The sequence below is a fragment of the Vitis riparia genome, chromosome 11, assembly GCF_004353265.1.
Source record: "Vitis riparia cultivar Riparia Gloire de Montpellier isolate 1030 chromosome 11, EGFV_Vit.rip_1.0, whole genome shotgun sequence".
Classification (NCBI taxonomy): Eukaryota; Viridiplantae; Streptophyta; class Magnoliopsida; order Vitales; family Vitaceae; genus Vitis; species Vitis riparia.
This window is the reverse complement of record NC_048441.1, coordinates 16175328-16186751: the sequence shown is the minus strand read 5'-3', so window position 1 is coordinate 16186751 and position 11424 is coordinate 16175328. Positions and strand designations below refer to the sequence as shown.

The 11424-nt window shown below is 35.8% G+C and overlaps 1 protein-coding gene across 4 annotated transcripts; it reads left to right on the top strand.

Annotated features, from left to right (window-relative positions):
- Window positions 1–48: 48 nt before the first annotated feature.
- On the top strand, window positions 49–10236 carry LOC117925317 (fe-S cluster assembly factor HCF101, chloroplastic). Of its 4 annotated transcripts, XM_034844309.1 has the most exons (15): window positions 49–287; window positions 2249–2391; window positions 2478–2528; window positions 2850–3005; window positions 3507–3650; window positions 3726–3868; window positions 5343–5412; window positions 5664–5759; window positions 5882–5971; window positions 6226–6279; window positions 6703–6826; window positions 7207–7331; window positions 8903–9025; window positions 9665–9733; window positions 9997–10236. In XM_034844309.1, the coding sequence occupies exons 1-15, from the start codon at window positions 104–106 to the stop codon at window positions 10000–10002; spliced, it is 1578 nt and encodes a 525-aa protein (XP_034700200.1). In that variant the 5' UTR covers window positions 49–103; the 3' UTR covers window positions 10003–10236. The 4 variants fall into 4 exon arrangements, with proteins under 4 accessions (XP_034700200.1, XP_034700203.1, XP_034700202.1 ...); XM_034844312.1 differs by lacking the exons at window positions 2249–2391; window positions 2478–2528 and having other exon boundaries at window positions 200–287; XM_034844311.1 differs by lacking the exons at window positions 49–287; window positions 2478–2528 and having other exon boundaries at window positions 2321–2409.
- The last annotated feature ends 1188 nt before the right edge of the window (window positions 10237–11424 follow it).

Sequence of the window (11424 nt, the reverse complement as noted above, 5' to 3'; positions counted from 1 at the left end):
TCGTTTTACATATGGTGGCGACACAAGAACATGAGGCTTACAAACACTCTTCCCTCCCACCCATTCACTCACTGCAACTCTCTCTCTCTCTCTCTCTCTCAAGATGCAGCTTCTTCATGCTCCATCTTCACTACACCTCTCCTTCAATAACTCAAGACCACAGTCAGAGAAATCTTTTCTTTTATCCTCCGCTTGTTGTTCTTCTCATCCTCAAAGACACCAAAAGCCTACATGGATTTCATACAAACGCTCCGTTTTGAGCTCAATCACTCCCAAATCTGCTTCAGGTAAGCAAGCCCAAAACTTCATTTCAGTTTATTTATAACTGCACCTACAAAAAATCGTTTTTGTTTGTACTTTGTACCATGTGTTTGGCCATAGTTTGACATTATTAGAGCTCAATATATACCCAATTAGTTCATTCAAATTTTGTTGGAATCATATCTTTATTATCTGGAAGGTTTTGAACGAACTGTAAAGCAGCTAATGGAAAACTGCTTTCCCTCTTGGACAAAGTTCTTTGGATTAGTTTGTGACTAAAGCCTTTCTACTTCACTTCTCGTATTGGCATCCGACCCAATAATCAAGAGCCCTAAGGTTGCATCTTTTCCAGCATTTGAGTGGTGTGCATGGAATTAAATTTAAATTACGCAGACCCCAATTCGATAAAACTCAATTCCATGGTAAATGCAAGATTTTTTAATCCCATGGAAGTCGAATTTTCTGAATAAACCCAGCTCTGTACAACCAAAGGCAGTCTAAGTAGTTAGGTCAGGAACCAGGTAACAGAATCATACTGTGACTATTGTGGCTATCCCTTCCATTGCCAAATTCTTCTCCCTTTTGTTATTCCCTGTGATGATATTAGTTTTGATCGGAGAATATGATAAAACCCCCCATTTAGTGTAGTGTGATGCATCGGATCAGTAACGATGTGTTTCACCTTTCTACACTTTCATCCAAAGAAAAATGCTCGTCTTATCATCTGTTTTATCATATTTCTTTTACCATTCTGAATAGTGACTGATTCTGTCTTGCATTATCTGCATAATGATGAAATTTATGAATCTCATGTGTCAATGGGACAATCTTGCCTGTGGACATTTTGCCACCATGTCATGAGGTTGGGGAATGTGATAAAAGTGGTGATAAGTCTAGCATCTTCGACTACAGGATTTGAAAAGCATTTATTGGGATTTGATATCAATATTTAAGAATTTTAGTTTATCTTTGTATTTTAAAATTTCTATATGAACTTGGTTTAGGATTTATAGAAGCTCTAAATAGTAAAATCGAAATAAAAATAATTTCAGATATTCAAATTAAATTTGATTAAATCCTATCAGTGTTCTTCAAACTTAGAAGATTGTGGCAAGTGGTGGCCATGCTATTAATACAATGCATCATATTGCATTGTTACAGTGATCTTTTATCAAACTTTCTTATACTGCCCATCAAATTATTGGGAATTTTTAACTAAAATCTTCATGAATTCGATTAACAGAAGCCTTAGCCTTCTTGGTCAAGGTTTTTTTTTTTTTTTCTCTAAGTGGCTTCCATGTCTACATTTTACTATGGTGGCCAGTAGAACTGAACCAAAGTAAGCACAAGCCGCAGATTAGCGGAAAAAGGGTCTCTTTGGGCCAAGATTTGCCTAAGCGGACCAATAAGCATGGGATTTCAAAGCTCTCAAGACTCTTCATCTTCTTCTAACTGAGCCATAGGTTGTCAAAGGTCTGAAGTTCAGATCCATCCACAGAAAAAAAAAAATGATAGCTACCAGCTCTATTCATGGAGCCAGAGAGCTTAAACAATAACAAAATAGCTGCATGAATCGAAAAGGATTATAGATTTTCTTTATGCTGAGGAGAAGTAGGAATAAAAGCAAAAACAACAAAGAAAGAGAAAATAAAAAAGGCTAAGACTGAACGGGTGTTGAAGTGCCTCTTGCTGGAAGATAGAAGTTATTGGAGAGAAACTTCAGTTTGATCCAACTCTATTCGCTAATGCCTTGGTTCATATAATTATTATGAGAAGGTTAGTATAGAAGTTTTGATGCTTGCATAAGGAAACTAAATATTCAAGTTAAATCAAATTCTAATGAATTTTTTTCCAATTTCAGAAGACTCAGGTGGGATACACTGACAGTATATGTCAGGATGATGGTCTTTATCATATTCTCCTATAGTTTTGCTTCTTATTTGTTTTTGTGTTCATTTTATGTATATAACTATTTTGTTATTTGTAGCTAGTACTTCTGCCATATCAAGTGGAACAGCTGAGGCCGATGTATTGAAAGCCTTGTCACAAATTATTGATCCAGATTTTGGGACAGACATTGTCTCATGTGGGTTTGTGAAAGATCTACAGATCAATGAAGCATTGGGAGAGGTCATTTAGAACATGGATGTGAGAATTTCCTAGCATTCATGTTAAGGATTATGTCCTTGCTAAAACATTTTAACTTTGCCTCTCAGGTTTCATTTCGGTTAGAGCTCACTACACCAGCATGTCCAATCAAGGACATGGTAAATAAAACACAACCACAACTTTTTGATCAAGAACTGATGCATGTTTCAACTGGTAGTTTTTTTGTTCTGAAAAACTGATTACAACAAAAATAAAATTGTGGATGGCTCTTCAATTTCTGTCATATTTCTTCCTTTGCCTTTTGACATCATCTGCATAGATAATATTCCTTCAAGACAATACAGACTGTTTTCAGTGACAAAGCCAACTATCAGTCCGAGCAATTCACTTTTTCTTTTATTTCTTATTTGGATGGAATATGTAGCTCATCTGATAAAATCATGAGGTGGAATGTTTAACAAAATTTATTGTCTCAACAGTTTGAGCAGAAAGCAAATGAGGTGGTGGCAATGCTTCCTTGGGTAAAAAATGTCAATGTAACAATGTCAGCACAACCTGCAAGGCCTGTTTTTGCAGGGCAGCTTCCAGCAGGGTTGCAAACAATTTCAAATATCATAGCAGTTTCAAGTTGCAAGGTAAGAGTTTGCACAACCTTTTTTGTACTTCAGCTTTTGGCTTATTGGTGCATAGAAATTTTGTTTATGTCAACATATCTGGTAAAGTCTGCATCCAACTATGAACTGTTTTAGGTTCCATTGCATGTACAGAATTTGTCTTCAAGTTCCTTCTAGGAGTGTTCATGTTGCCCTTTATTTATGTATTGATGTAGGACAGTGGATTCCTCTTAAATGAATTTATCACTTTCTGAAGATTTTCATTTTCCCATGGCAATTGTTGGTGGTAAAAGGGAAAATGACAGTCATTTTCAGTTTCTTGTGAAATAAATGTTTTAATGTATTTTTTTCCTGGGGATATGTTCTATGAGAGCCTGACTCCAACCACATTTTGCATGTAAAATGCCATTTAGTTTCCATCCAGGTCGCTGGATCCTGTTGTTTCTAAAACATGCACTACTTAATCTACAGTTTCTCGTTTTCTGTTTTATACGACACTTCTGTTAATTAAGAATTTTGCAGGGTGGGGTTGGAAAATCAACTGTAGCTGTAAACCTTGCATACACTCTGGCCGGTATGGGTGCTAGAGTTGGAATCTTTGATGCTGATGTCTATGGTCCAAGTTTACCAACAATGGTCTCCCCTGAAAATAGGCTGCTAGAAATGGTAGTATTCCAAGTTTTTGATTAGCTTTCCATGTATTGATGGTGCTGTGCTTACAACCATGAAAATCTTCTTTAGAACCCAGAGAAGAGAAGCATAATTCCAACTGAGTACTTGGGAGTCAAGCTGGTATCTTTTGGTTTTGCTGGACAAGGTCGTGCAATAATGCGAGGTCCAATGGTTTCTGGTGTCATCAATCAACTTCTGACTACTACTGAGTGGTATTGTTGTGTTTCCCCATTTGAATGAGTAGTTTGATGGAAAAAGGATAAGAAACAAAAGAATAGAACTTATTTCCTATTTTTATGCATATGGATTTACTGTGTTTGCTATTGATGTGCTTGACTTAGAGCCTAGCATTTTTTGTTTAAAAAAAAAAAATTCTTAGCTTTTTGTTCAGTGGTAGTGAATAAGTTTCCTCTTCCAAGCATCTACTGCTAGTTTTGTCCCTCAAGACCAAGGGACTGGCCTCAAATTACACTTATCACAGTTTCACTTGTTGTCCCTTTTTTCTTTTCTTTTCTTTTCTTTTTTTTTTTTTTATAAATTAATCCAAGCAATCTACTCACACCATAATCCACTGAAGTCAGGAATCAATCCTTGATCCTCATGCTTATCCTCTGTGAAAAGAAACAGCCCTTGAAGACATGAACTGAAAATTTTGCTTCAGTACCAAAAAAAATCCATATAATGGTAGCACCCTATTAAAGTTAATTCAGCTAGGCTATCTTTAATTTAACATCATTATAAACTTTTAGGTTATGAAGGGTGTTCAACTTCCAATCCTGTTGAAGAGTCTTTGCCCACTCTTGAAAATCCCTCATCTTCCAGTTGATGCCACAATCATTTGTGCTGGTAGAATGTCTCTTCAAATGGATATTTTATGGCTAACTTTCAATCAACATACTTCTATTCTTTTACATCGTATCCTGATAAATTCTTGCTCCGATGTCATGATATTTAGCATTCTTTGGTATAGTCAAATGGTAGCTTTCTTGCAGTTTGTAACTCTCGTTTGTTGATTGAAGCAGGACCTTCCCCCATGATTGATGAAAATATATAACTAATCCTATTTTTGGTAAAATCATTCCAATCTTTCCATTTAATTCCTGATCAAACAAGTTTATGACATAAATTGTGCAGCTGAGGACATAGCAATGGGAGTTTGTATTATCCTGACTATGATATTCTAAGCCCCTTAATCTTTCATGAAATCTTGATAATCTAATGGTGAATAAAAAGATCTCATTCAGGTGAATAAAAAGATTTCATTCTTGTGATGAAAATGTGTGCCATTCCTAGCCAGCCCCAACCTGGGTCACTTCTCCATTCACCAGTTATCCTTAGAAATAGCGATGACCTTGATAAGATCAATCATATTTTGGTGAACTATTTTCTTGGATATTCCAACTGACATGTTTTTATCATATTCTGGATTTAGTTAGCATTAAGTTACACAAGTTTTACCAGTGCATTTCCTTGCTATTGCCTAATTTCTCATATGCCTTCTAATGTTAGGTGTTCCAACTTTAGTACCTTGCAATGTCCAGGAGCCCATTTATACATTTAGCCTGAGAACAGTTATTTCTCATTCTATTCATCTATCTTTGTTTAGGTCATCGCCACTTAAGTACCATTTTGAAATTTTGGATGGGTCATCTGCAGGTTCTGATCCTGATTGTTTCAACTATGCAGGGGAGAGCTGGACTACCTTGTTATTGACATGCCCCCTGGAACTGGTGATATTCAACTTACTTTGTGCCAGGTTCTGCCTCTTGGTGCTCTATTTATTTATTATGGCCTATCAAAGAACTGCATTAATCTATCTGATCAAAAAAAAAAGAACTGCATTAATCTAGTTCATTGCTTTTACGTTTGTTGCTTCTCTTGATCATTTCTTACACAAATGTGAGTAGCTATTTTATGAAAATCTTCCTGCATAGCTCATCTGTATCCTAAGAATTCCTTAGTTCAGTACTTCCTACAATTTGAGCTGGATAAATTTCAACTTTTCAGGTCGTTCCACTAACAGCTGCGGTTATTGTTACCACCCCACAGAAGCTAGCCTTCATTGATGTTGCGAAAGGAGTCCGTATGTTTTCAAAACTTAAGGTACTTGATTCTTATTATAATCAGCTAAGCTTAAGACCAAGTTAATTATGATCAGACATGCAAAAAAACTGTGTCAATATCTACTAATTCTCTTGACACATTCGTTATGTCTGTGCATCCAGGTCCCCTGTGTTGCTGTTGTTGAGAATATGTGCCACTTTGATGCTGATGGCAAGCGGTATTACCCATTTGGCAGGGGTTCAGGCTCTCAGGTACTGACCTGAGACCACATTTATTCTTGCTTGCTTTACAGGAATTTTGAAAAATCTCAATGCTGGAATCGGTTCTAATCTGTTTAAACCAGAGAAACCTCAAAATCATGAGATTGTTGAACAGTTCATTTCTCCCTAAACAAAAGCCCAAAATTTTTAGATTAAAAATGAAAGAAAAAACTTTGATTTAGGGCATTATAATTTCCATGGTCTGTAGGTATATTTTTCTAACGCATTGATCCATATCTTAACAGGTTGTCCAGCAGTTCGGAATTCCCCATCTGTTTGATCTTCCCATTAGACCAACTGTATGTGCTATAATAAATTTTCTTACCGGCCTTTATTCCTGTCAAATCTACTCTGCATATATATTTGAGACTTTCTGTTAACACTTGGTAAACCTTATTTTTGCACCTGCAGTTTCCAAATCATTTATACTTTCCATTGGCATGGTGCTAACATCTTTTTGTTTCATTTGTAAATTTAAATTTATCTTATACCATAAATTCTAGACTATACCTATGATGAACTAAGTTCTTCAGTTTCAAGTGCTGAACATGCAGTGTACCTCTATGCTTTTATGTCTGCTTGTTTTCTCATTAAAGTTTTAATGCATTATACAAGCATTTAATATGTACACAAAACTGGAAGGATCAAAAAATTATTATTATTGTTTTTTTATTTTGGTAGAGAACAATATTTAAAAATTTTGTTTGCTTTCACTTTGATAGCTATCTGCTTCTGGAGATAGTGGAATGCCTGAAGTGGTTGCTGACCCTCTAGGTGAAATCGCGCAGACATTTCAGAACCTTGGAGTCTGTGTTGTCCAACAGTGTGCCAAGATTCGCCAACAAGGTATCTTTTTTTTCTCTCAGTAGTCCTATGGAAAAGATTTAAGATGGTGAACCAATTATAGTGCACATAGCAACAGGTTTTAAATTTCAGTTAATCAATTTTTTGACCTGCTCAAAATCAAAACAAAATGCCTCAAACCCAGATCATTTCAAATGCCTCCATACTAAGATTTATATATAGGAAAGTACAGGATTTTTTGGAAATTTGAACGGATAAGTAATGTCAAGATTTTTGAACTCCCACCAAAAGCTAAGACCTTGCATCTTTGCCCACCATAGGAATCAAACTGCCAACATATTTTGGGGTTGTTACTCCATTTGGCCCTGAGCTTTGTTCCATTTGGTCTTTATTTTAACAAATACTATCTTCTTTCTGTCCAGTGTCAACAGCTGTCACCTATGATAAATTTATCAAAGCAATCAGAGTGAAGGTACCAGATTCAGAAGAAGAGTTCCTTCTGCATCCTGCTACTGTAAGACGGAATGATCGATCTGCCCAAAGTGTGGTATGTGGGGATTTTTTTTCTCAACAATGTCGTAAAGTTCTTTATGGAACCATAGAAACATGTGATGAGGTGCTATTTATTGGAATCAAGTTTATCATGCCTCTAGTAACATAGCCCTAGTAGTAAGGTACTCCTCACTGCTCATAGCCAGTCACTAGATTCAGAAATAAAGATTCCAAACAACATTGTTGAATCTAACTGCTGCTATGAAGTTAGGTCATATTGAACCTCTCTGAACACATTAAGAAGGAATTTTACCTCACTAATTCAGTGGGAGGAACGTGACTCATTTTTTTTTTTTTTGTCTGAATTTGTATTTCTAGAACGCAAGCTTGGACAGATTTTTCGATGTGTGTGACTTTGTGTGTGTCTGCAGGAGAGAGCCAGAGAGAATGTTTGTCACATTATTTCAAATTTGTATTTTCATAGAACAAGCTAGGGGAGATCTTTCCATGTGTGTGCATTTGCTCATGTGTTGTATGTGTGATAGAGAGATAGCAATGTGGTTTGTTTTTGTTTTAATTTGTGTAATTAATTTCTTTTTTTATTATTATTTTATTTTTATTTTGGTTTTATTATTATTATTATTACTATTATTTTGGTGTGTGAAAACTGAAAACTGCCCAAAAATTAGGTGCTATGATATAGGGAAAATTGGTCAATAAGGACAATCATCATCATTATTATTTTGGTGTGTGAAAAAAACTGAAAACTGCCCAAAAATTAGGTGCTATGACATAAGAAAAATTGGTCAATAAGGACAATGCATGACTATTCTTCTTCCAAATTATGTATCCAAATCCCAAAGATGTATTGAAATAAACCCAAAAATTCCAGAAACCTAAACCTTGCAACACAAATTTGTTTTTTGAGCATTTCAGTGGTTTGTGCTTCTACTAGATGTTTTAATCTTTTTTATTCTGTGATTTTAATTTATATAGAGCAGAAACTTGTGAAAATTTATGCTGAAAGCTCAGAACTCAATTGGTGGTAATGAATTGGGAAAGAAAATTTCTACTGTTTTGGAGACTCATTATTGGCCATAAAATTTCCATAGCAGTAAATTTTTGGCAAGCACCTAATAGACCACCAGCCATAGTACTCACCCTAAAATTAGAGGATACCATATCATTTGTTAATCCATGACTACGACCCTTATATAGGATGGTCAGCTCATGCCAAACCCACAATATGGAGCCTTAGATCTCCTTGATTAGCATGGAACTACAAATTAACAAAAATGTATTTGGTGGCCAAATCCTTCCATAACCTTAGTCAAGTCAACAGATAGATCTAGAGATGAAAGTAAAGTGCCATGGGATTCAAAACTTCTAGGAGAAACTAGATGCTGGGCTTGGTAGTAGAGGCTTCCAAAATCTACACTAGGTTCTTTGAATCTAATTATTCAAAGCAAACAAAATGTTACTTTCTGGGAAGAAAAATTCCCATTGACCAGTCTACCATTGTATTTCAACTCTTTGATTTTGTTGTATGCTTGAAACCTCCCACTTTCTGACTATACTTTCTCCTTGAATATATGAATGATTGTCTCCTTTTTCTTTCCGAAACAGGATGAATGGACTGGAGAGCAAAAACTACAGTATGCTGATGTTCCGGAAGATATTGAGCCTGAAGAAATTCGGCCAATGGGAAATTATGCTGTATCAATAACATGGCCTGATGGCTTTAGCCAGGTGACTATTTATATGTTTGTTGGATGACTGTGTATCATCAAAATGCAAAAAATTATACCAGCAAAGCCATGCAACACTTTGCTCGTAGCATGGACATTTTTGTTAGTATGCCATTCAAAAATTTTTACAAACAGGACTTGCCTTGAGGTTTGAATAAGATAGGGATTAACTGGTGAACCATAAAACCGTGTTTGAGACAGTCCAGCTGTGGGACCTCTTGAAGGGAGCAGGTAGCCGATTGCAACTGGGTCCCTAAATGAGTGAAATAGTGCTATTAAATTTTAGATCATATAAGCATTTTCTTTTTTTTGGTTAAAGGAATTGAAAAAACAACAAATGACAGTTCACATCTTGAGTTGGGTTCCCTCCATTTGAATGGCATGCATTTTCTATGAATATTTAATTTGAACTCCTTTATAAATCTTGCGCAATCACACACATGCATCAATACAGTATACATTTTAACTCAGGAACTTTCTAACCCTGTTTATATCAGATCTCTTTTATATAATCTCACATATACAAGTCATTGCATTATGCATGGCATGAGAATCTATGTGTCCAGTTGGGGGATAATGCTCTAATAAATGGAGAATAGTGTTGCAGTACACATTATTTGATTTCTTGATCATGGTGCAGATTGCTCCCTATGATCAGCTGCAGACAATAGAGCGGTTGGTCGATGTTCCTCAACTAACTCCTGCACAGGTGAAGACCCCATTATTTAGATATAGTGTTGTAATAAATTCAGAGGTGTTCAGAAGAACCTTTCTATTTGTTTATTTTCTTTGTGTGATTGGGGTGAGGGAACTGTGTATGTCTGAAATCATAGTGTGGGAAGAAGTGAAATACTTTATCTATACATCCCAAATTTGCATTTTTGCTATTTGTTAATTAAAATGCGGCTGATTGTATGGCATGAACACCCTCATGATAGATATCTGAAGCTTAAACCTTCTGCTTTCCTACAGGCATGACAGCTTCAAGTGAAAACTGGGTACAGACTAAGTTGTGACAAATCCTAAACAACGCGGTTATCTGAAACGGAAGATGTCAGAGCTCCAGCTGTTAGAGATTCTGAAGTTATATATCTTTTTTTTCCTTTTTTTTATTTATTTAATTTCCTATTGATATTTTGATTTTGGGCATTCTTGTGACACTTCAATAGCAAAAAATGAAATATATGAGGAGCAGTTGTTTTATATTTCAAATTTTCACATTTAAGCAGTCTCAGAAAATTTTGTAGTTGTACCCTAAAGAGTAGGACCCTTAGGCTAATGAGAAGTAGCAGATTATATGAACTTTCTGGATTTACGATATCCCTTTAAAATATTTATGAGCTACTTCAGAAGTTAATGCTTTATATGTTACGGACATTGGTCAATTTGTGATGAAGGCTTTGGCTTTACTGTTGAAATAATGACATCAAAGAAAAATTGAATATTGACTTTTAGACTAGCCCTTAACAACTTCCAAAAGGTCTCTTTTAACTTTCAGGCTTGGATGGGTTTACCACAGAAAGATACCAAGCTTTCAGAAAGGATCGACTCCTGAGAATCCTATGCCTGTATGCCACCTTCATCTGGTAAGCAGTTACTTCAACAAGGGACCAGCTTAGCCGTAGTCATGAAAAAATATTTAGCTAGGTATCTTACACATGTTTGACCATACATTATTAAAACATGCCAAGAAACTTTTCCAACTAAAAGTTTTTACTTCTGGAGCAATAAGCTGTCTCTTACACAATGCATTTTCACTTTTTGGGTTAGATATCTAACCTGCCCATGTAACATCATCAGTGCACTAAAAGAAAGCTTGTTCTCTCAAAATCATTCTACAACTTTGTGGAGTTGTATGTGGGTATATTTATGTTGGATTTTAAAGCTTGAATCAGTCCTATTGTCCTATGCAGGGGATGTTGGGGTCCAGCTCCTCAGATGCTATGCTTCGGAAGGGTTTAAGGGGGCAGTGTCCTCTGATTTTTTTTTATTTGGGATTTTATTTTAGAAAGAAAAAATTAGAGTGATCACAATGGAATGGAAGGAAATGGGCTATGAACTTTGGACCATTTTGAATCATGTCAAAAATCTTTTACCTTTTTGTTTTTTGTTTTTATTTGTGTGATTTGATTAAGAATTTAGATTTGACAGTGTACCGATCAGAAACAATCTGAACAACGTGAACAGGATCAGAGATAAAGATGATGCCTCACGTCTCTTCTGTGCTCGTGATGCTTGTTTGCTATATGAATCATGTCCTTTTTCATGTAACTTTTTACCACTCTGTTGAAAAAAATGGCTCCTGATAAAGACACTCGACTTCCATATGGGACTATTTTCGTGACACTAAATCTTCATGGCTGCACACACAATACACACAGCAAGCAGGGTCAAGGCGAG